This window comes from Triturus cristatus, chromosome 4_1 (genome assembly GCF_964204655.1).
Source record: "Triturus cristatus chromosome 4_1, aTriCri1.1, whole genome shotgun sequence".
NCBI lineage: Eukaryota > Metazoa > Chordata > Amphibia > Caudata > Salamandridae > Triturus > Triturus cristatus.
Genome location: NC_140585.1, coordinates 597,367,250 through 597,393,320, shown reverse-complemented (window position 1 = coordinate 597,393,320; position 26,071 = coordinate 597,367,250). Strand labels below are relative to the sequence as shown.

The following is a 26,071-nucleotide window of genomic DNA, read 5'->3' as shown; positions in this document are numbered from 1 at the left end:
TAATCTTCCAGAGAGACAAGTGAGTCGGCACCCCAGAACACAATTCTCTCGACCCTCTCAGGGATCGTGGTAGCAGGACACACCCTTTCACTCTCTCACTCGTACTTGTCCACAATATGATAAACAAGAGACACAAAAAGGAAGTTTATAATATACAAACTACTGTGCTGTAATATGCAGTAGTTGCACCACAATTCGAAAGCAAATGTATACCAAAAATACCGTCAGTATGGTTATGCAACCATATACCATAATAATCCCTGCAATGTTATAAGCCAGAACAGCCTAACCCTCTTCTGCCCCAACCTACGGAACCCACATTTGTTTTTTTTTGTTTTTTGAGAGTTTTATATAGCGTGAATAAAACCAGAGGCATCGGGTATCAGAGCGCTTTACATGAGCACCAGTTTTGTTAAAAATGAACACAATCATTTTTTTTGTTAGGCACGTGGAGATTAAGTGATTTGCCCAAATCTTAGGATGCGTGTCGTCGTTGCCGAGACTTGAATCCGGTTCCCCAGGTCTAAGGTCGACCGCTCTAGCCGCAAGGCTACATCCTCTCTCTACATGATTTTGTTTCAAAGATATCTGGGATAGGTGGCGGACCCTGTACCTTAGCATACACAGACGGATGATCTACATCTCAGCTGACCCAGTCATTTTGCTTTAGGACCTTTGCTCAGTGCGTGAGTTTTTTTTATTTTTTAGAACTCTCATCCTTAGTTAAATGACAAGATATATGTGCTCACAAGCAGGAGCTGCATTCTCCTGTTATGTCTAGGTGCTAGAGTCTGACCAGAGAGAATAACATAACAAAAGGCATTGTTGGTTGACCTGGCCTACGGTGTTCAAAATAAATCTCAGGAAAAGAAGAGAACATGACAACATGTGCAGGTTCTGTGTGAAAATACAATGTGGCACAAAAGCAAGCGTGTTCATATAGTAACGTGTGCAAAAGAAAATGAGGCCTACAATGTGCACAACTAGGTAAATAGAGAAAATGTCAATGGGCCAAGCAGGAAATATACAACAATGCCAACTGTTAATATGCTGCATGCTGGATTGCAAGATCATTTTCTGCTTAATGTGACAGTACTGTTTCTCTTCTAAGTTAGGTTACATAGCTATGTAGGTATTTGTCGTTTCTCTTTCCAAGAAGGGAAAATAAAGCTGGGTTAAGTTCTTAAATCAGGAAAAAGATCATACACAGGAAATAGAAATGGGCCCCTTTACACACAATTTTTTTCTCTCTCAATTTTTCTTAGTTTTAAGATTATTCCTGGAAAGGGCTTACAAAAGGAGAAATTCAAGACATGGCATTTAGTTCAATGGGCATTCTTTTCAAATTTCTTGACACATCTTCCAATTCCTACTGACTACATGCCACCTACCAGGCAGACTGGTCACTAATGGAGATGTGCTAGGAGTTACCACAGTGGCCTACAGGCCATAGACCTTTGTAACAGATGAACATTGAGAGAGTACAGAGGAAGCAACAAGATAGTACTTGGAAGATGGAGTTGGCTCAGGTGCATCCAAATAAAGAGGTGTAATGGAATATTTCCAGTCACCAACATTCTGCTGTTCTTTTAAAGAGCCAAGGCTGCCAGTGGGTGGACTGTAACTGATGTAGCAGGGTGGACCTACTGCACGAGGATGGAGCAAGCAAGAAATATGCCCCAAAGGGAAATAACATCCATTGACAGCCCTCACAGATAGGGCACACATAGAATGACAGCAGGGGGACTAAAGCACTCACATACAGAACAATAATAAAAGGGAGAAGCACAACTTTTTTCAGCTTCACACAATTAGAAAGATAAAAGCAAGAGAAAATGGGGGAATGCCCACTGGTAATCTTGTTGAAAGCTAAAGAGAGATGATGGAGGAGGAGGACACCACCTTGAAGTTAGAGAACTGCAGTGAAGACTTGCCTTGATAGCATGGAAGGCAGGGGGATTAGAATGGAGATCTCAATATAGGTGATGGATTCCAAGAGATAACAAATTAACAACTTAGCCTGACTCGCCTTGCCCTCAATGGTCTAGAATATTTTCGCTTTCAGACATAGGGTCAACCCTAGCAATTTTTAAGGCAACATGGAAAGACTGAACAATTTCAAAAAAGGATTATGGTATCTATCCCCCAAAATCACTGGTGACAATGTAATTTTTTTCTTTAAATCATAGTGACAATCCTTGAGGGGAGGGATGGTTCAAAACAAAAAAACAAGATTAACTTCATTGCCCAACAGCTAATAAAAATGGAGGCAACATAATGGGGTCAGCTAAAGATTAGGCCTTATGTAAGCTCGTACCCAGGAAGGTTGCAACACATAAAATGAACAAGCAAATCGCTAAATCCACCTGGCCCTCCCTACTCCTCCAATCCCTGGCTTTAGATCAGCTAGGAACTCCAAGCAATACAGAAATAACTTACGGCACAGGTGTGGAGTCCTCCAAAACTGAGATACACCAGGCTTTTTTAAAATTAGGTGAAAAGGAATGTCAATGAGATTACATCGATGCAATGATACAGTGTTGGTAATCATCGCTTTGAACCAATGGCACAGCTTAAGTTCTTTCTCAAGCTATTCAAACCATAAGGGGAATGAGCAAGACTCGTTCTTGGAACTACACTTAATTTTCTGCTGTTTTCTGCTTTACTCTTTCCCCTATTCCTTCAGGAGTGCTCCCATTGTTTGCTTTCATGTGTTCGATCTGTTCTTCCTTTCTTAGCACTCCATACCTCTCTCAGAAAACAACAGTGTAGTTGCCAGAGTTTTGGGGCATATCATCCCTTCAAATAAAATAAAGAGTGGCTACTAATAATGGGGGATCTTCAGGTACATATTACAAACTAACTACTCTTTCATGAAGGGATGCTAAACATTTACTATTTCTAAATTTCTGTGACTGGCTCCATGGTCAGTTCTGTGTAAATGTCAATAGCCTTAGGCGATTTAGAATCCAGCACGAGCGAAGAAATATGGAAACCGGCTGTAGTGACCCCCCCTGCTGAAGAAAGCTGGAACAAACGTTCATAATCCCGATAGCTATCGGCCCATCTCCCAGCTCCCATACCTTTCTAAGGTTCTGGAGAAACTGGTAAACAGACAACTGGCCAACTACTTGGAGACCAATGAACTCCTGGACTGTTCCCAAACCGGCTTCAGAGCCACCAACAGCACAGAGACCACCCTCTTGGCGGTCCTCGACGATATAAGATCATCGACGGATCAGGGTAAAGCTGTTGCCCTGATCCTACTGGACCGGTCGGCGGCGTTCGACACGGTATCACATGACCTTCTGCTAAAAATCCTCTATGAAAAGGGTATTCATGCCAAAGCCCTCCAATGGCTTAACTTTTCTGAAGAACAGAACCCAGATGGTACAAATGGGTCAGTTCTTCTAAAAAAAAAAAAAAAAGACATCAGCTGTGGTGTCCCCCAGGGAGCTTCCCTGAGTCTGACACTTTTCAACGCGTATGTCTCATCTTTGGCAGCGATAAGCAGGAAATAGGGACTTAGTATCTGCTCCTATGCAGATGATACACAGCCGATGATTACCATAGAAGACAGACATGAGGACACCAAGGTCAAGCTAAATAACTGCCTTTCAGAGATGGCAACATGGATGACCAAACACTGTCTCAAGCTAAACGCAGGGAAATCAGAGATACTGCTCTTTGGTGGAGCACATCTAATCTGGGATCCAACCTGGTGGCCACAATCCCTGGGAGAGGCCCCAGCGGCCAAACAGTGCGCGAAAAACTTAGGTATAACCATCGATAACACTGCCCATGCAGGACCATGTGCGGGCTCTGTGTGGAAGAGGTTTTGCTATCCTAAAACTCCTAAGAAGGCTTTTCCCTTGGATCCCACTAGAATTATAGAAGGACGGTCACACAGGCATTACTCACTAGCAGATTGGACTACGGCAATGCCCTGTATGTAGGCATGGCAGAATACCTCTTCTCATGCTTACAGGTGCTGCAAAATGCGGCTGCCAGGCTTGTTTGCAAGAAAGGTAGATTTAGCTCTGTGTCCGCATGCATGAAAGAACTTCATTGGCTACCCATGCGCCAAAGAGCACGGTTCAAACTGTTGAGTCATGCGCATAGGGCACTGCACAACATTGCACCTAAAATCCTTCAGAATAAAATTGAATTCTATATCCCCACAAGATGCCCGAGATCATGACACCAAGCATTAGCTAGACCCAAGCGCATAAAAAAGTTAGAGCCGGCGGTCGGTCATTCTCTTACCTGGCAGCTAAATACTGGAATGAACTTCCGCTGTACCTGCGCCTCTCAGAAAACTATGTGTCGTTCAGGAAACAGTTAAAAACGCACCTTTTCTCGATGTCATAAGTACAAGCAGCTGAAGACCCCCAACACAACCTACAACATGTTCCGCTAAACAGCGCCGTGATATCCGTCTAGATGAATGTCACGCTCTACAAATGACATCACTGATGAAATCATCAACGTGACAATCAGATACACCTCATCATACACTAGTATAACCTTTCATCACTCACTGTAAAATACAGAGTGCCAGATTTAAAACCATTGACACACCAACACATTATTTTTGGCCGAAATTCGCGCTGGGTGCGCGAATCTCGCTGTTTTTTTTTTTTGGCCCTGGGGGTGGGTCAGGGTGTTTCTACCCTGCCCCCTTGTCGCATTTTTCGCTTTTGTTTTTCAGGTTTCTTGTGCCTCGGTTCTACCGAGGGACAAGATGGCTGCCAACACTTCCTGATCTGGAGTGTTGACAGCCAATTAGAATACAGCTTGTGCACGGCAGGGTGCGCAGATCCTCCGAGGGCATAGATATATCTATCTTTTTAACTGTAATTTTCTCAGGAACTACTGAACGGATTTACACCATTTAAGCAAAAGGCACGAGTCTGAACTGAGGACTACCTCTTTGCCAAATTTGGTGTAATTCCGTTCAGCAGTTCGGGCTGCAGCTGCGTCAACAGGTCCTATGGGAAAATGTATGGCGGAAAACAATTTTTGGGACCTCCCTTTTTTCCTCGGCCCCCGCTTGACGAATCATCGTGAAATTTTCAGGATAGGAGCGTACCGGAACTGCCCAAAAGTTTGGAAAATTTTGCGAAGATTCGTCAATCGGCGCCAACGTTATTCCAAATAGAATGTTGCGGATTTCCTATGGAAACAGGTCCTAACTATATCTACCTACTGGCGACTGCCAGTAGGTAATATTTTATATATATATCACAGTGTCATGTAGTTCCTATAAATCAATATAGGATCTGCGCGTATAGACAACAAACTGTGGGATTGGTGTCCAGACTGACTCCAGACACCCCCCACTGGATATGTTCGCCTGCATAAAACATAAAACAGAAAATGAAGGACCGCGTCTTGGCCTCGAATTGGACACCCCGCGAGGGATGTCAGACCACTGCGTGCTGGAGTATTTGCTTGCAGGGACCTCAGCGTCTCGTGTCAGTGTGTCAGCATGGAAGTTTTGCTCATCTGCTTGCCCCAGCAAAGATGTGGTGCTTATTTACACAAAAGGTACCCTCAGGGGTTCTACCTTGCTGTGTCATGTCGGCCGAGGAGGACTATAGTGATGAACCTTATACACAGTTATTATGCAGTCCTACTGTGATTCTGAGAAACCTCACTCATAATAAATTAGGCTAGTTTTCAGAGAAAACAACACTACATTTATGCAGCACCTTACTATGTAAACGGTTAGCAAAAACCAGTTATGTAGTACAATGCCAGGGTAAATGTAGGTGAAAGGTTAGGTGACTACCCAGGCCTATATTGGGGTACATTGTGAATCATAACACCAGTTTCCATAGGAAGAGCGTTTTTTCATTTGCCAATATCTTTGGCATAAATTGACGAATCTTTGCAAATTTTTCAAAACTAATACGCCACTGACTTTTGCTGCTGTGTTGAAAGTTTCGGGGTGATCCGATATGTTAATATCCATAGGAAAATTTAGACACGGCTACAACCCAAACTGCTGAATGAAATTACACCAAATTTGCCAAAAAGGTAGCTCTTGGTCCAGAAAGTACTCTTTTTGTTAAATTGTTTAAATCTGTGCAGTAGTTCCTGAGAAATTTAAAGATTTCTCAGATATACAACTGTTTGGGTGAGTATGTGGCTGTGTGATTGACTGTATGGGTGAGTGTCTAGGTGTGTGAGTAATTATATGACTGACACTCTCAGTGTGTGAGTGTCTGTATGGGTGGATATATCAATAGCTGTATTAGTGAGTGAGTGGAAGTATGAGTGGCAGTATGGGTGAGCGAGTGGATGTGTGTGTAGATCTATGAATCAGTGGGTGTGAGTCTATGAATCAGTGGGTGCGACTATGAATCAGTGAGTGTGTAAGTACTGGTATGGTTCTGTGAATGGGTTTGTGAACGGTTGTGAGGGAGTGGCAGTGGCTGTATAAAAGATTGAGTGGGTACGTCAGAGCTGTGGATAATGTCATCACTGATTACATTTGAGATGTCATCAGTGATGTCATGAATGATGTCATGAGTGATGTAATAAGTGAGGTCATAAGCAGTGCATTGCGGGAGAGCGAGTTATAGTTAACTCATGTTAACTACAACGCCTGAATTTCTCTGGTTTTGTAGGAGTAAAATCTGACCTTAACTATAACGTTCCTGCACCCATTGTTTTTTTAGTGAATATATATTTAATGTTATTTCTTTTTTTAAACGTGAATCAAATATAAGTAACACATATGGAACAGTCATGTATACTCTGCATACCTAGTCGCTAACTAGATCTGAGAATTTAATCCAAAAGCGATTACTATTTATTGAAAAAAGAATGCACATATTAGTGCAGTACCAAGAACAAAATGTGCCTGTATGACTGATGTATATACATACATATATATATATACACACACATACACATATATATGTATACACACACACACACAATATCACATACCCTTCTTCAAGAAGCAACCACCATGATTTCTCAAGGACTGTTAAGCACAGGGAAATTTAGATACATACCCAAGAGCACAGGTAATATCTAACCTTCTGCCAAATGAGAAAAAGCATTACAGGAGAATAATAATAAGATCTTTCTATAAAGACTAAAAACTCCTACCATGAAGAATATGAACCAAAACAGTCCTGTCTGTTTCCGACACTGCCTATCAGACAGCTTAAGGCAGAGTCCACACCAACATGTTCCAAAATCGAATCAAGGATGTATACCCTCCCACAAAGGAGGGGGGCACTAGCTTGTGTATTTTAAGAATATACCATAAACTCTCAATTTACGAGCAAAACTCTTCAAAGAATTGAAGCACTGATAATAAATACACAGCCCTCTCAAGAAGAGAAAACGACCTGCACTGATTACCCTGGTTAAGAAAAACCATAGAGGCATGTAAATGTAACAGAACCCCAGAAAGGGTATCTGTGAGAAAGTGGCTCTGAATATACTGTTCCCAAAAAGGTACAGGGTGTACAGAGTCCACAGTCCCCAGAGGTTTGGCAGAGGCTAAAGTTAGAAATAACCTTACTCTCTAAAATGGTAGCTTGGTCGAGCAGTAAGGCAGTATCAGAGGACAGTGTAAAGCGTTTGTTGCACACAATCAGTCAGCAAATGGTCTCACACACTCAATAACTGAACTTTAGGCCAATGGTTTATATATAAAAAATATGTGCTTGTTTTATTTTAGAACCAACAACAGGTATTAAAATATACTTTCTCAGAATGAGATTCTTTATATAAATAATTTGGCAATATGCAATTGACTTTTGTAGAAAGTTACAAGTGGTTGCAATAGGCAACACAATTTTAAACACAATCATGCATTGAGTTCATTGGAAGTTTCAAGTTATTTGCAACAGATTACTTTTAGGATTACTTTAGGGATTCCAGGACTGGATCCTAGATTCAGTCCTGAGTCAGTACTTCGAATCAAGTGATTAAAGTCGACTTAGTTATTGTTATGATTTTGACAATATTTTGCTGTTTTAAAAGTTGACAAAAAATATTTCATAGAAAACAGTCAATGATTGCCTATGGAAGAAAATTCAAGTTGCAGGTATAGTATGTTCTCGTTACTTTTGTAATCCAGTACTGGGTGCCTAGACTCAGTGCTGGGACCTTTATCCACAACAGGTAAGTAGTTACGTTTTCACAATTTATGCAATTTTTAAAGAATATTTAAAGTTTGCAGAAATCGACACTTAGAAGAAATCTCACAGAAAAACAGTCAATGGATATTTTTCAGAGTCAGTGCTGGGCACCAAGATCCAGCACTGGGAGCTCACCTAATAGCAGGTGTGTATTTTCGTTTTCGTTACTCAGCTGATTTTTGGTGAATATTTTAAGTTTTGAAAAGTCCACACTTAGAAGAAATTTCAGGAAAAACCAGTCAATGTTACCCTATGGAGAAAATTGAGTTATCGGCTTTAAGGTAAGTACTCGACTGGCAGAGTTAAGGTTCTGGGCATAGACTCATGGGTCTCCCGGGGTCAGGTAGGTACAGTTGTTACACCCTCAGCGGCACAGGGGCAGCCGGGTTCAGAGAGAGTTAGGCCCAATGTTATCCTATGGGAGGCAGGGGGGCCTGGGTTGGTGGCTGCTGACTAGCAGGCCACGCGGCTGTGGGAGCTGGGCTCCTGGTCACTTGCTCCGAGCAAATGGGGAAGTAGATAGGTGTAGAGGTTACACTGCCAGGACCACTCGGGCGGCTGGGTGCAGGGTGCTTTTGAGCCTTCGGGCGCTCAATTGATTTTAATGGGAAAGCTCCAGTTTAGAAAAAGACTGCAAGCTCTGGGACGAAGATACTGCAGGTGCCACCACCACTTCGAGAGGTAAGTTGGGTAGTTGTAGGATAGGTAGGTACCCCGGAGTTGGGCACAGGGGGCCGCGGGGCGCCGGGTGCAGGGGTGCCTTTTGGTGTTGGGAAATCTTACCCTCTGTTAATCACGCTTGGGGGGGGGCGCACCTGGTTCTGAGGCTGCAGGCGTCGTCAGGAGCGTCGAGGGAAGTCCTTGGGTGCAGGACTCGGGGTCACAGTCGCCGTGGGGTCATCCTCGTGGTCTAGAAGCAGATTTTGAGTAGAGCCTCTACTCATGGGAGTCCCAGGGGCTTAGAGCCAAAAGGTAGCCAGGTCCTCTGGGGTTTGTGAGGTTGCTGGCCACAAGAGATGCCGGGTTGGAGCAGGAGCAGGTTCGAGGGTCGACAGGCCGGTAGGGCTGGGACCAAAGCAGTTTATGTCTTCCTCTTAGCAGCTGCAGGGCATGTCTTCTTTCTTCCTGCTCTTCTTTGTATTTCGGAATCTGGAATATGGAGAAGGAAGGTTCAGTGTGCCACTAAATACTAGATTTAGGGGCGTTACAGGTAGGTGAAGGGCAGGGATCAATGGGTCCCTGTCCTGGGGTTGGTACACCCCCTATCCTGCCTCTCTCCTGTGGGAGGGGGGCAGTAGCCTAGTCCGGATTGGGCAGGGCTTCCCATCTTCAAGAGGGCGAGAGCCCGGAGATGTGCTTCACCTCACCTCCCCCACCTGAGGAGTGGGGCTGGCAGGCTGGCACATCCCCTGTCCTTATTTGGGGTTTCCGGCCAAGCTTCCCGCCAGAGTGGGGGATTGCAGTGGCCTGGGGAAGCTCAGAGGCGGCAGGCCTTTGAAGCTTCCCCCTGCCCATCCTGGGGGAGGAGATCTAGCACCTCGCCCAGGATGTGCATTGTTGTAGGCCCAGGAGAGCAGGGGCTCTCCTACCCAGGGGTACAGGAACAGGTCTGCTGTGTGGCAGCCTAGGCAGCCTCTCGGGCCAGACGTGGATTGTAGGTTAGGTTTCAGGGGGCATCTCTAAGATGCCCTCTGGGGTGCTCGGTACATTAAATCCCACACTGGCATCAGTGTGGGTTTAATGTGCTGAGAAGTTTGATACCAAACTTCTCAATCTGCAGTGTTGCCATTATGGTGCTGTGGAGTTCATGTTTGACTAGCTCTCAGCACCATGTACTCTTAAATGGCAGCACTGCACTTACAGTGCCCAGGAATGGACCTGGGTACTGTAGGGGCACAGGGCTCCTGCTCCTGTGCCCACACCACTGGCATAGGGCACCCAGCTAGAGGGGTGGCTGATGTATGCCAGGGCAGTGTAGGTAGTGGGCATGGCACACAGGGATGTGTGCCATGTTGACTCTTTGTTTTGTCTTGTACCCAGACACTCAGCCTGCAAGGGCAGTGTGTGTGTTAGGGTACAGGTCCTCTAAGGGTGGCACAATGAGTGCTGCAGCCCTTAGAGGCCTTCCCTGGTCAGAAGCCCCTGGTTACCTAGGGTACCATTTCCCAGGGGCTGACATGTGGCCAGGGTTTGCCAATGTGGGTTTTAGGTTTTTTGGGAAGGAACATAGGCCCCGGGCACCTGATTGGCAGGAGTCCAGGGCACACTCAGTCAAAGTACATTCAGCAATTCAGCAAAAAGTGGGGGCATACTATGCAAGAAAGATGGCACTTTCCCACAGTATCACAAGAGGAAAAGAACAGCTATTCGCTCACTACAAAAGACCTTAAAAGAACACAAAGTCCAAGAAGGACTGAGCTGTATATCAGAGATCTAAATAGTAAACAAATAGACTATGAAAGTAGTATACCTAAAGAGCTATACACTAGCAAAGCAATACTCCATGTAGAGTAAGTCATATACCAAATAAAGTGTATAAACTCGAGAGTAAGCTCAGAGTAACAAAAAAAAAAAAAAAAGAAAACAAGAACAAACCAGCTACACAGGTGCAAATACCATCCGGAGATTTAAAAAAGTCGAAATCAGAGTCAAACACTGTCATTGTAAGAAAAAAGTAGTGCTTAACACTTCAACACTACAAAGACAACAGCAGAGGCAGGATTTAAATCCTTAAACCTAAAAACCATGGCTGTGGCTATATAAAGTATAAGCAAACCAGATAAGTTGTATCGCAGAATCTGCATGGCTGTCAAATAAACACACACCATCATACGGCAGGTCTTTCAAGCCCTCACGAACATTATCAGGGAATCTCGGCTCACGCAACCAAGCATGTCTAAGCAGAGCAACAGATCGAGCCATAGCTCTGCCAATAGAATTGGTGGTGTCCATTGTCGATTTAATATTAAACTTTGCTATCTCACGGCCATCCTGCACTAGCTGAAACAGTACAGCCCTGATCCTTTCAGGAAGGGAAGGAAGCAGATGGTTGACCGAGTCCCACAAACCATATGAAGCCCTTCCTAAGACACACAACATGTTCAATGACCTCAAGGCTGAACTAGCCGAAGCAAAGATATCCACATGGCTTCCACCACCTAGACTAACTACCTGGTGGAAGCAAAGGAGAAACATTCAAATTCAGCGAAGTTGTAGCAGTTTGCATGACAAATCCTTTAGCATTAGGGTGTCAAGAAAGACAAGCAGGGTCATCCAGAGCAGAAGGATGGCGATGGGAAATGGCACGATCAAAAGAGATACCGGACATTGGCCTCTCCCAAGTACCCAGGAGAATATCATACAGAGACACTCCATAAGGTAGTATGGGTTCAACAGCTGTGACATCCTGATGAAGCAGATCTAATAATGGATTAAATGACAAAGTTACCAAAGGAATATGCAATTTTAATACCTCAGCAGCTTTCTTAATAACCTCAGCGAAAGCTGCACTAGCCTCCGTCGACATTCGTGGCGGAGAAAGCAGATCATAATTAGGTGATGGTTGCAGACTACTAACCCCACCAATTGCCACCAAAGACCCTCCTATAAGAGGCTGACCAAGACCAACCAAGCGCTCGACATCACCAGTGGCTGCTGAGCCAACTTGCAATAATGGAGAAATAGCAACAGAACCAGCTTCACCCTCAGAATATAAAGGAGAAGGTAGAGAAACTGCGGCGACAAATGAGCGGCGTCTCCGGCACCGATCGGCATCGGGACGGTGTCGTATCGACATGCACCATGAACACCGTCTCTAGCATCGACTGGAATCGTATCTTCCTCCAGTACCACCTCATCCAACGCCCCTGGCGTTACAACTTGAAGACGTGCCGGGCTGTGTACCGACGAGGTAATAACTCCAGGCGCGGAATTGAGGGTCTACTGGCACTGAGTGCGAACCCACCGGTGTGTTTCCAATCAGACTGCCTTCTATCTCCTTGGGGCATTAAGGTGCACCAGGGGAGGTATGGACCCAAAAAAGGTCTGCAGGGCATTAAAATATGAATGAATCTGGGTCATAGTCACCCCGGCTGCAGGATAAGAGGGAGGCTCAGGATCGACTCTTGTGCTACATCCTCCGGTACGGAGCGGGAGGAACCAGCAACCACGTCAGGACGTCGTGAGGCTGAGGGCCTCTGTGACCTCGATCCCTTCAGATCGGATTTTTGCAATTTGGGTGAGCAGCGCCCATTGGAACGGCTCCTTGAACAGCCCCGTGCAGGAACCTCAGAGCGGGAAAGAGACCGATGTCGCCAGGACTCGATCGGGAGAGAGATGACATCAACTTCATTTGACTTTCCCGCAAGGCCTTAGGCATCAGCCTCTTAGAGGGGTTGCACTCCTTTGAGTCGTGGTGCACTCCTAGGCACCACATGCAGATAAGATGAGGATCAGTAAACGACATCTTTCAAGTACCGGTCTTGCATGACTTAAAACCCAAAGGCATAGGCACACTATTCCCGGACGCAAAAAGGCATTGAAGTAGGTCAAACACAAGAGGCCTGAGGAACCGCTTCTCTGGATCCACGTTGCAGTGCAGAAAAGAATAAAGTAACGTCAACCTGGAGCCATGCAATGCCATCCTCCAGCGTGCAGAAGTACTGCTGAAATATTTCCGGACACAGACTGGCGCCTGGGGAGAATTCAAAAGTTAAGGAATCTGTGGCTAGATGTCTCTAGCAGATAAACTTTGTTAACCCCACTAATTAATTTGTGTTTCTGGATCTCTCCCAGTTCTCCATTTCTCATTTGCAACATATAAAAGAGGCAGTTATACAACTGTTGCAGCTGCACAAATTTGACCAGCTGCAGGCACGGTAGGGGGTGGCAGTCTATTTTTGGGACTGGGATATACTTTCCAAATCAGACTTGCACCCAGAGCAAGAGGTACGGCATGAAGAACCACCAGTGTGTTTGTGCACTTTAAAACCCTAAATAAAATGACACTGCTTATATAGTTTCCATTTCTTGCAAGGGCTCAAATTAGGAAAAGTGATAATAAGCCAAGCATAACAATAATTCAATTCACTGGCATTTTTAGAAAGGATAGCATCTGGATAATCTCATTAGCACAAAGCAATAAGTGAGCACTTCTTTCCAATTTCATAACGGAGTGTCCTAGCTTTCAAAATGCAATCAATTAATATTTTTTCATAAACAAAAGTCATACTGTAGGTAATGAACTGTGTGTGACATTCAATAATGTAAAAGCTTTAATCATTGACAACAATGAAAACGCATACAAATATTTTTTGTAAAATTAATGCAAAAAGTGCGTATGCTCATAAACTACAAGGAAATAAAGAGGTGCAGACCTGAAACAAAGGCCTTAAATCTTTCACATTACTCATACAAAAACATGCTAAGGAAACTTGACTCACCATCATATAAGGATCATCTACAATTGGGTATATATAATCTGTGGTCTGGACCAAGGAAAGGCCACCATGACGTAAAGGAATAACACATGTGTCCATCCCAATTCCTGTTGGAACAAGAATCAATTAAAACAACCCATCTGGAATTTTAGCAAATATAGTTGAGCGTACATGATTGGTATTGCTTAAAATTCAATTATTAAACAGAACAAGCGCTGTCAGTTTTGCATAAAGCTACGCAGAAAATAAGCCAAAGCTGAGGCTACAACAGCGCATTCAAGCAAAGCTCATAAAATATTAACTTTATAAGACTTCCTCAGGCGGGTACCTCAGAAGACCATTACTGCTTATAAACAATAAACACATTGGTGGCACCTCCTTACCCATTCAAGTGGAAGGGTCTTCCAGCCAACATGAGAACCACTGACAACCACCTGGAATTACTATTTTTGGCTGGGTTGCTGCAGTTGTAGTTATTTCTTAACCCGCCTCCTCCTTTCGGTTTTAAGGGTTTTTAGGATGTGGGAGGGTAAAAATAGGTTCACTTGAATTTGTGGTTATTTCAGGGTGGGCAAGGGCAGAGAGAGGGGGTTAGAACACACTTTCATATCCCATTTTGGGTTGCTTAAGTCAGGTGCATAGAAACACAAACCTTAGGCACTCATGAAAAATAGCAGTTTGCTTTGCAAAACCGGTAGATAGCATTACTTTACAATACACCTTAAACCCCATACGGAACATTCAAGAGTTGTATAACTAGACTATAACTAGTTGACATTCCTTATACAGTCATAAATTCAATATAGCATGATACAACATCTTGGCGGGGGAGAGGGGATGTCGCCAGGAGTCAAATTTCTAACTGACCAATGCAAGAACTTACTTAATTGCCGTGAAAATGTATTAAAAAGTACAGTTTTGACCGCAGCCTTGACACTAGCCTGTTAAACAGTCCTGCTCAATCAGTGGTTTGAGGTGACTCTCAGCCCCTCTAACAAGGTTAGGGACACAGTGGAAATCCAAACATTATTTCGTTTATGAATAAGACACTCAAAAATGGCAGCAAGAAACGGATAGGTAGCTAAAATGTTTAATTTAAAATCCTCAGGCTAGTGTATAAAATGGATAAGCTAAACACACAGAATGAAAAAAAAAGCATTTAGGCTTGTAAAGCAGCTTAAACGAGATAAATATTCCAACATTGTTGGCGAGCTTTTGACATTCTAACACCCTAATGCTATTTCTAAACGCTATGCTAAGCCTTAGCTACAGCATTATATAGCAAAAACCTGCCTTACGATTTTCATAGGTTGGATTGACCAGCATACATTTTAAATAGCTACCTGCAGCTATTCCTCATCAGTGGTCAGTCACAAAAGCAGGATGTGTATTTAAAGTGAAGGACAACTTCAGCACAGCTTATGTAATTAAGTCTCAGACTGAGAGCAGGGGGGCTTGGCCATTCAGGCTTGACCTATGGCGATAGTTCTGGAGACCTCTCCTAAACAACTGTTAAATGCCAGAATTTTTATACCCTTCGGCCTCTGATTTTCTCTTATTTACAAAATAAAGTAGGTTTTGGAGACACTATGCTTACTGTCAGAATAAAATAACATGGCAGTATTAAGCATCAATCTTTGCAAACCATTGGCTTACACAACTGCGCCCTTTGTTATAAACAAATACATCAGCCATCGAGCGGTTAGCCATAATGAGAACAGCATCTTGCATGTGCGCTAAAATTGTCACACTTTCTATTAATGATAAAGAGAAGCTGACAACAAACATGTAATGAAAACAGACCGACAGAGTTAGCACTGTCACAGTGACATTCCCCGGATAGTGGGTAGATAGACTAATTTTGAGCTATACAGTACGAAAATAATTTAATTTTATACAATGATTATCTAAAATATGATGTACAAATTACATATAATAAAATCTTGAATTGCATAAACCATTATAAAAGCAAATTCAAAAAGTTTAGAAATATATGATTACATGTCAAAACATTGCATATAAAGACTTTAAGAACATATGCATGTTGATAACAAGCACATCAGGCCATATATTTGCTTTCTAATCAATGTGGCTAGATGCAATATATAAAAGATAAAAGGGGGTACACCCTATCCATATTATTAGTCCTCCTCTCACTTTTTGTAAACAGCTGGACAGTTATTTTCTTTTGGATGGCAAATGATTGGGCATATTGTTCATTTTACCCCCTAAATCGGAGCCGGTGTGATGTACCATAGTATCTGGAGATTTTTACAGCAGCACTTAGTGTTTTCTTATCGGTGTTGTAATGTAATGTGGTGGCTTTTATCCTTCCATTTAACATCACCTGCCAGTGAAGGAGACATTGGCACTGAAACAGATCCTGGACATCCAAAGTACCAATGAATGGCGACAATGATTGAGTATCGATTCCGGTTAGAACACATGTTTCTAACATTGAAGAGGTTGATGCTGAATCGAACCTTGAGATTTGTCCTTCAAATTGAGCATACTTGCAGTTGGCAGATGAAGAGTTCGGAAATAAGCTTGGTTCAACTTTATGATCTTAGAAGCGGTTTCACGTTTATAGATGCCATGTGAGCACCTTAAATGGTAATTCAAGTGTTAACTCTTGCAGGCAATTTATACACCATAAGACCGGTCTTATTTGAGTAACACTCATTTTGGGAAATTATAGAGTCAAGTACTCACTTACTAGAGACAGTCATTCAAAGACAAGATACAATGCCAAGGTTTCACAGAATTTTCTTTCCGCTGGATACTCAAATTATATGTTGTCAGTTCAAATGGATTACTTCTTTACTAGAATCAAAATCAGAATACCACAGCCAATGATGAGAAGCATTGCAAAGAATCCACTGACTAAACTGGAGAACAGTGAATGAAAAAAAGTGAAGGAATCATTCTTAAAACAGTCAATATGCTAGCCACAACACTTTTAAAAAAGAGCATTATGTCAGTGGTATTGGAGATGCTGCAAAGTGTGTGCACAGAGTATACAAAATGGGTAGGATACTGGGTCTGCAAATGTTTTTGAATCTCTGAAACAAAGCAGGATGTTTGTAAGTCAAACGTTTCTGCCACTGAGGTCAAAGGAGCCTCTTTGACAGAATGGAAAGTAGTTTATTCAGTTTCTCAACATTCGGTACCTATATCTAATTGAGCCCAGGGAAAGTTGTCAAACACCGTTTGCGGAGGGGGAAAAAAGGTTATTCCATTATATTTCCCCATCTCTGATAGTGTTAACAAAAATGTCTGGCTTTGGGCTATTTCACAACAACTTTCATTAGTTAACATTAAATAGGAGCCATTGTTCAGAGGTGTGTGCTGGGTTGGTATGGATGAAATAGGTCCAAACTTTGTTTAAAGTCAAGGAATCGCACAGGAGGGAGTAGCCTAGAGTGTTTGAGTAGCCAGTTGTGCTTATGTATATCCCGAGTCAGGCAAGAGAATTCAAACAGTAACCCCCACACATGGTGCAGGAAAGAACTATGGTTTTTCGTCAACCCACCCCTAAGGATTGAATTTTTGTCTCTCATGACAGTGCAAAATTGTAAAAGTCATCAAGTGGTAGGCTGATTTTCTGCTACAGAAAATAGACCTTCTTTCATTTGTTCTATGCTTAAAAGGGTATAGTGGCTTCATTTTTAGCCACTCTCTTGAATTAATGTCAAATTACGAGGTTCAAAACAGGGCTTTCATTGAGAAGCTGGCAAGGTACCTTTCCAGACCATAATGTCTGTAATGTCCAATTTAGCTGTATAGTTGCTCGCAACTGAACCTGTCCGTTTTGCAGAAGATGTATATCCTCTTTTAGAAGATCAAGGGTTGTAGATAATATAATGTTTAGGGCACACAAACTTTTCGGGGGTGTTTGTATGCTGCTGTCTATAACTCTAAATGTCATCTGTAGAAGTTATCAGCGTATATCTACCATTTGGTGTAAATTGCATTACCTGCTGCAACTATAAAGCATTTAGTTTTTACTTCATGTGGACATAGGAATAAATCATTGAAATATATAGTTTCACAAATTTTCGACAGGTGCTCCTTCACAGGAGTTATGGCTGAAATGTGCTAGCCATCGCTGGCACAGTTTGCCCACACTATACGTAGTAACAGTCATAGCTGTATATTAGTCATACCTGGGATTTGGGTGATTAGCTGAAGGGCCAGGAGTTCTGGAAATAAAGCGATGCATGCATATAATAGTTATCAATATGCCTGGGGACTACGCTTTCAGTATGTGATTTAGTTGAGTTATATATACAATGTTGAGTCAAATCATTTAATCAGCATTTGTGATGTTTTATTTGTCTGCCAATATGGATATTCTGTTGAACTAACTTTTGGAACAGACTGTGCTTTTAAATCCCTCGTAGACCCAAATACCAGGAAAGTGGTCTGCTTGATTGATTTATTAAGGAAAATTATTTATCTGGATATTACGCATGCTCTAAACACGGTTTCCTTACCTTGAATTAGCCAAAATTGGGTATGTACCCAAAATACCTTTTTCATTTGTTCTTTCCAACACTCATAGCCTTGATTAACATGATTTTTAATAAACTTGTGAATAAATCATTTTGTATTGGTAATAAGGTTTTTTTAAGAGTCTCTCAGGATTTTATGAATAATAAAAAACTGAAGGGTTTGGCCTATCAGCACTGTTTAGATAACGAAATTTCTTTAAGAAATTCTGGTGAATATTTAAAGGCCGTGCCTAACAGTTTTCCCACTGTGTGTAGTTGCAGATCTCTCGGGGACAACTAGTCCTGTGTATTTAATGGTGCCAAAATGATGGTAGAAGTACATTTCTTTACGATTATCAACAATTAAGTAAGGATCCTCGTTATCAGGGGTTGTGTAGGCCTGAAAACTCAATTTCATATGTTCAAACATTTTAGTGTCCCATTCATCTGAAAAGGAACCAGGTATCATTACATCGTCCATTGTAATCTTTCAAACGCAGGGCATCTGCAACAGTTCAATGCGTGCTATTATTTGATAAGGACCCTTTTCCCAATTGACAACATCTAGCATAGGATATGCAGTAATTTTTACAGCATGGTGATCTACTCCTACATGTGAGAATAATGCGGCTGTAGTTCTCAGATTTATCAGGAATGTAAAGTCCATTTAACAAAACTAAAACAAAAATTAGCATGATGAGAAACTTTAGAAAGAAAACTACAGTAGTAATCCAGAACTAGGGCTGCAAGTGGTAGTAAATACCATAACAGAAACTATACTATGCACAAAATCAATGGTGTTGAGTTACTATGGAGTGTATTGGCAAATCTTCTATTTCTAGGTCAGAATCATTTTCATAAATAGTAATTTCTTGTGTAGGCATCATTTCAAATAGTCTCGGTTCAGCTAGGGATTTATTATAAACCATAAAAGTAGTTGAGACTCGGAACTGCTGAACTTGCAGCATAAGGTACCTCTGTGGAAGTTGGAATTTGATGTAAAGCTGGAGACACAGCAGGCTGGAAAGCCCCCAAACTGGGGGGTGAAATTATCAGCATTACTGTAATTTTCTTGAGGTAGCTCCTTCAAAGTAGGGAGAGGTTGGGAAGCTCTACTCAGAAGACTTGTTGATGTTAGAGGTGGTCTGCCAAACAGATTCGGACACATAATGCTTTTTGAATTGATCAATGGACACCTTTCTGTTCAGCTTAAACAGAAAGGCAAAGAAGGTAAAAATCACAGTTCGAGTCTCTTCCACACCTAGATTTGGTGGTTTGTTGGATGGCCCAAATACGTATTGAACTGTAATTCTTTCTTAAACTAGATCTTGGACTGGTCTACTTTGTGGATCCACCCATTAGCACCTTTAAAGACCTTCTCTTCACTTTTGGAGGAATTGGAAGATTCTACGAGCGAAAGGGATGCAAGCAATGCAGACATACTCCCAGAGCCAACACAGCATCCCCGAATGCCTTTGAGACAAATGCAGGAAGGTATACACTGTACCATGGCTACTCGGTGCATTTCTTTAAGAGCAAACTCCTACTAATCGAGGGCATGAATAAATCGACCATTACTTGCGGAGGATGGCATGTTTCTGCCAATTATCAACCTTCCAATGAGGTGACAGTTGCATTCACCATGACACAGTTGCCCTCTTTGCTCAAGCATGTGAAAAACAAGGATATATATCCTGTTTGAATGTTACTGAACTTAGGCCCATTTCCAAATGATTGGTTTTAAGGATATAGTGTAGAGACAGATTTCCTGCATGTGGCACAGAGTTGTCCAAGACTATAACAATACAAGCAGAATATTGAGGTAATGCTGGAGAGTATCATGCATAATCATACTACTATTAAACTAATACTTATAGGGGCTGAGTCTTATATACTCCTTCCTGTCCCCAATACGATCAAGCGATTTATTGGCACAGCAATGCTCATTTCCAGCCAAGTTCCCCAAGATCATCAAACGATGATTGAAAGGCCTTAAAGATTTTTATTCATTTATTTGAAAAGTTTTAAAAAGTGCGAACAAGACCCATACGGGTATCAGAGCGCTGTACATAAGTCGCAAAAACGAGGGTAAAAAACGCAAAGGGACAATAAGTGAGGTTACAACAGAGTGGGGAAAACAGAAACAGTTGAGAGGTGGGGGTATCCCTACATTGTACTAGAGCACGATAACAGTTTAACATACCAGCATACAATAAAGAGCATTCGAGTATTACAATAAGAATCAAAATATTAACAAACAAGCGCATGAGAGTCAGTTGATGCTGTTAAAGCTCAGTCAAGCGTAGCCGTTTGACAAGTTTCTTAAAAGATAATGTGGAGGGATTGGATCTGAATTCAGGAGGCAGGGAGTTCCAGATTCTTGGAGCCAGACCAGAGAAAGTACAATTGCAAGACTTTTTCTTTTTGAATCTTGGTGGTTTCCAGAGTAGGGTGGACGTACTTCTAAGGTTCCTGCCAGAGCCCGAGAGTTCAAGGTTAGGATTCCCTTTCAGACACTAAATTTCTCTATGCACCATCCAGCATTTCAATTTTACAGCAATTTCTGCCTAAGGAACTGTCAAACAGTTCAGAGAGATGACCAGGAGTGTCTCGGATGGGAGAACAACAGCTGCATACTCAATAACTACACTTAAGACAGTTGTGAAAATACATAGAATATCCAAAATTCTGCGCAAGCCGCAGAACTCTTAACGCTAACTAGAGCCTGAAACTCTGGGCAGAGAGAGTGTTTTTACCATCTCATGGCACACACGTCAAACATGGAGACCTAATCTTGAGACTGTTCGACGCATTGACACTACCAAAGAAATTAGCAATAATGAAGTTAAGTGCACACAAAAAGGTCACGGGTAACATAGAGAGGAGTAATGCATTTGGGGATGAGACAGCTGAAGAGACTGCACAGTCAAACACGTGCCCATTGTATGTAGCAGGATCTCCCGGATGGGTACCTGAGGTGGGAATGTTGAACAACACTTTACAATTTGGGAAGGATATACAGACAGAAGCCTCCCCGGAGGATAAACAAATGTGGAAGTCACATGGGAGGGTGGATGAAGAAGGATGTTGGGTGAATTTGTTAGAGGAACAGAGGTGGATGTTACCGAATTGTTATGGCGCATGGGCCGGCCCACATAAGTGCAAGGGGCATAGCGAGGGTACTGAATGATGTATTGTAGAACACTAACATAGCAAAAACTGCAATGGCTTTAGTTAAAGGATGTATGATGTGTGCTTTGTACAATACAGGAAAGGTCACACCTACCATGTCAGGACAATTTGCGCCCCCAGACTTATCCTTCAAAGTCCATTCAAATGGATTGTATACAAATGGAGAGATTCAACAACTTGAAGTATGTCCTAGCTGTAGTGTGTATGTTTAGTAAGTGGATAGAAACCTACCCCATGAAGGATAATACTGCAGTAAGTACTGCCAAAGTGTTGTTGAAGGAGTACATTTCTTGTTATGGAATTCCAAGGGTCCTTTGTAGTGACAACAGGACTCATTTTGTTGGGCAGGGGATGGAAAAGGTGTGTTCAGGACTACAGATAAGACCGAAGTTCCATGCTGTCAATCACATGCAATCGTGGGATTGGTGGAACGTTAGAATGGCACTCTGAAAGTCAAACTAGGGAAGATATGTGCCCGTAACGGTCTTAAATGGCCAGACGCCTTGCCAACAGCTGTTATCCATTTGGACCACTGTGCATAGTACCATGGGCCTGTCCCCTTATGAAGTGGTGGTGGGCCAACCAGCTAATGTATGGAGTGTACCTCGACCACAGACGTTTTCTGAAATTGAATATCCTTTGTTTGTGAACTATTGTGAACACCCGACTAAAGATTTGCGTTTAATTCATCAACAGGTAAAGGCCAGCCTGCCTCCTAGTCCCGAAGGACCAGGTCACAACATCAAGGCAGGCCGTTGGATCTTGACCCGTAATTTTCGGAGGAAAAACTGCCTGGGGCCCAGTGGAAGGGTTCGGTGCAGGTGCTGCTCACCACTCAGACTGAGGTGAAGGTTTCTGGGAAAAAGAACTGGATAACGCATTACCAAAAGGTAAATAACTTGTTCATTTGATAGAGACTTTTAGCTGCAGATTCCTTACCTTTGAATTAGATACCCAAGCCATACCCTCCCGGCGGTGGGTTGCGGACCAATACCTCACACTAGGACGTTCTGCAGGACAGAACGAGCAAAATGCCATTCCCTGCGGATCAGACAGTCCAAGAAGTAATGCTTGGCAAACGTATGCAAAGATGCCCACATTGCTGCTTGACAGATGTCTAGGACTGGGATACCTGAGTCAAGGCCGTAGACTAAGCCTTTCCCCTGGTGAAATGCGCTGTTTCTTAGCACGGGCATAGCAGATCTGAATGCAGAGAATGACCCTGTGAGGTCCTTTTTTGCACTGCCTGCCCCTCCTTAGCTCCCATGTACCCTACAAAGGGTTGGTCGTCCACCCGGAACTCTTGTGCGGTCAAGGTGAACGACAATGCTCGTTTTCAGTCCAGGCTGTGGAGACACTCCTCTGAGGGATGCAGGGGAGCAAGAAGGTGGCCAGTGTGATTGTGACCCCTTTCCATCTGTGTCAGTCTATCTTTGGCAAGAATGAAGCACAGGTGCGAAGTACCACTTTATCTGGAAAGGACATCATGTAGGGAGGCATACAAGAGAGCGCCTGCACCTCACTCACTCACCGTGCAGATGTTATCACCACCAGAAAGGCTGTCTTGATGGCAAGCAGCCAGAGTGGAAAATTGAGCAGAGGCTCAAAAGGAGCACACATAAGAAGAGTGAGGACCAAATTAAGGTCTCACTGCAGCATAACATAGGGTGTGGGTGGAAACAAGTGAGCCAGCACCTTCAAGAACCTATTTACAATTGGAGACCTAAAGAGAGAGGGTTGGTCTGGCAGCCGCAAAAAAGTGGATAGAGCAGAAAGATAACCCTTTAGAGTATCCACTGCAGAGACATGCTGGGCAAGGATATGAATAAAAAGAACAATAAACAGAAGCAGAAAGAGGGTCACTAGACCTTTCTGTACAGTATAACACAAATTTCTGCCAACGGCCGGCATATACCGTGTTAGTGGAGGGACGCATGGCTGGCAAAATAACATTGCATACTTCGAGAGGAAGGTCAAAAGCCATAACTGCCGTCACTCAATTTCCACGCGATTGGAGGCAAAGAGTTGACAGGTTTGGGTGGAGGACCCTCCCATGCTCCTGCAACAGAAGATGCTCCCGAAGGAGCAGCCTGATCGGAGGATTAATGCTCATTTTCAGAAGCTCTGGATACCAGACTCTCCTTGCCCTGTCCGGAGCCAGAAGAATGACTTGGGCCTGGTCGTGCCTGATCTTCTTCAGGACCCGGGGCAGGAGTGGTGTGGGGGGAGAAGAGTACAGCAGGCCTGAACTCCCCTCGCGACAAATGGCGTCACCGAGCGATAGCTGCCTTGGAAACTTCAGTGCGCAGTGTTGCCGACACTGTGAGTTCCCTTTGGTGGCAAACATATCTAACCAAGGATCTCCCCAGTGCTGAAAGAGATCTTGTGCCACCTCCGACAGAAGACGCCATTTGTGATCCGCTAGGCATCAAAGTCTGAGTTTGTCCGCCCTGGCGTTCAGAGAACCTGCGAGGTGTTGAACTGTCTTGGTTATGCCCTGCTGTTCCAGCCAAGTCCAGAGATGCAGGGCTTTTCGACGAAGGGTCCACGACACCACCCCGCCTTGCTTGTTGCAGTACCACATGGCGGTGGTGTTGTCCGTGTACACCTGCACTAACTTCCCCTTGACAGAGGGAAGAAATGCCTTCAATGCCAGCGGAATGGTTCGAAACTTCAACAAACTGATGTGGAGCCCCGATTCCACTAGAAGCCAGTGTTCCCTGATCTCCACCTCTCCCACATGGCCGCCCCATCCCAGACGTAATGTATCTGTCACAACTATAAGATCTGGTTGGGGAAGGGGGAGGGGTCTGCCGTTGACTCAATCGCGGTTCATCAAACACCACTGCAGATTTCTCGCAGTCCCTTCTGAGATCTGGACGTTGTGGGTGAGATTTCCCTGATGCAAGGCTCACTGGAGCTTCAGGTCGCACTGCAGGGCCGGCATACGCCACCTGGCATGCTTTACCAACAAGATGCAGGAGGCCATGACGGCCAACAGCCTCAGAGTCACCAAAATCCAGGATAGAGGCTGAAACATCGGAATCATAACCCGAATATCCTGGACTCACTGCTCGCTAGGAGAGGCCTGAAACTGCACTGTGTCCAGAACAGGTCTGATGAAAGGGAGCATCTGAGAAGGAGTCAGGTGTGACTTTGGCACGTTTATAGAGAACCCCTTCGAATGCAGGAGATTCGCATGTAGTCTGAAGGTGGGAGACGACAGCATGGGGCGTGTATGCCTTCAACAGCCCCGTCGTCGAGGTAGGGGTAAGACTGACATCCCTAACCTGTGCAGATGAGCTGCAACCACCGCCATCATCTTGGTGAACACCCAAGGGGTGCTGGTAAGGCCGAAGGGGACCACGGTAAACTGAAAGTGCTTGTGGCCTACCTTGAACCGCAGGTAACGCCTGTGGCCCAGCAGGATGGGGATGTGAAAATACGCAGCCTGCAGGTACAATGCTACCATCCAGACTTCTTGGTCTAGGGCAGACAAGACCTGAGCTAAAGTAAGCATTTTTAACTTCTCCTTCTTGAGGAAGAGATTGACAGTCCGTAGATCTAAAATGGTCTGCAAGCCCTTTGTTCTTTTTCAGAATCAGAAAGTAGCGTGAATAACAGTCATTGCCTACTTCTGAACCCATGACCCTCTCTATAGTTCCCTTGGCCTGGAGAGCTGCAACTTCCTATTGGAGCAATTTTAAATGATCCTCCACCAGTCGTTCTTGATTTGGCAGAATGGGAGGAGGAAAAGAAAGGAAAGGCAGAGCATAGCCCTCCTGAATGATCTGCAAGACCCACTTGTCCAATGTTATGGACTTCCAGTGGGGAAGATGATGATGGATGATTCTCCCACCAACTGGAGTAGTGTAGTCTTACAGAGTCAGACTAGGAGTGCTTAGAGGCTGTGGCTGCCAAGGGAAGGGTGGCCGACGACTTCTGGCTTCCATTCCTGGGACGTATTGAACCGCCTCCACGTCCCTTCACCACTTGGGAAGTCTGCGCAGAACAGTGGCTGAGATAGGGCTGGCATGGCTGGAACCCCCTTCTGTTACCACGAAAGGTGCAAAATCTAGACTGGTCACGAAGTGTAGAAGAAAGGCCAAAGGATGTGGCCGTAGCTCAAGTCCTTGAACCGCTCTAGGGCAGAGTCTGACTTGTCCCCAAAAAGACAGGATCCATCGAACGGCATGTCCATCAAGTTTGCCTGGACATCGCCCCAGAAGCTAGACGTTCTAATCCAGGCGTGATGCCGCAAGCCCACTGTCCATAAAATCGCTCTGCCCAGCAAATAAGTTGTGATAAAGCAACACCTGATGGTGAATTTTGATGCATCTCTCTCGTCCTTCACCGCCTGAGAGAGCACAGCCCGAGCATCCTCTGGGAGTTGTGGCAGCACTTGCGCAACCGCCTCCCAAAGGGAATAGGAGAAACGGCCCAATAAGCATGCAGTATTCACCGACCGCAGTGCCAGGCTGGAGGAAGAAAACCTCTTCTTCCAACTGATACCAACTTCTTGGATTCCCTATCCGGAGGGGCGGAAGGGAAAGTGCCCCGAGAGGTGGAAGCCTTCACCACAAAGCTTTCAGCGGTGGGGTGTTGGCTGAGGAACTTTGGGCCGCCTGGAGCCGGGTGATGGCGGTGTGCAATTGTCCTATTCACAGGAGCCCCTGCGCTAGGCTTGGACCACGTACCTAGAAGGACATCAGTTAGTAGCTCATTGAAGGGCAAAAGGGGTTCAGACATGGAAGCCCCAGTCTGCACTCAGGGCAACTCC

General features: G+C 43.9%; 1 protein-coding gene across 4 annotated transcripts in view; it reads right to left on the bottom strand.

The window, feature by feature from the left end:
• The window catches only part of SEPHS1 (selenophosphate synthetase 1), a 326,681-nt gene that overhangs the window by 196,192 nt on the left and 104,418 nt on the right, over window positions 1-26,071 (bottom strand). For all 4 annotated transcript variants that reach the window (XM_085652954.1, XM_085652953.1, XM_085652955.1 and 1 more), the window contains exon 3: window positions 13,610-13,713. In XM_085652954.1, coding sequence (XP_085509080.1) covers window positions 13,610-13,713 — 104 coding nt within the window. The remainder of the gene's footprint in view (window positions 1-13,609; window positions 13,714-26,071) is intronic.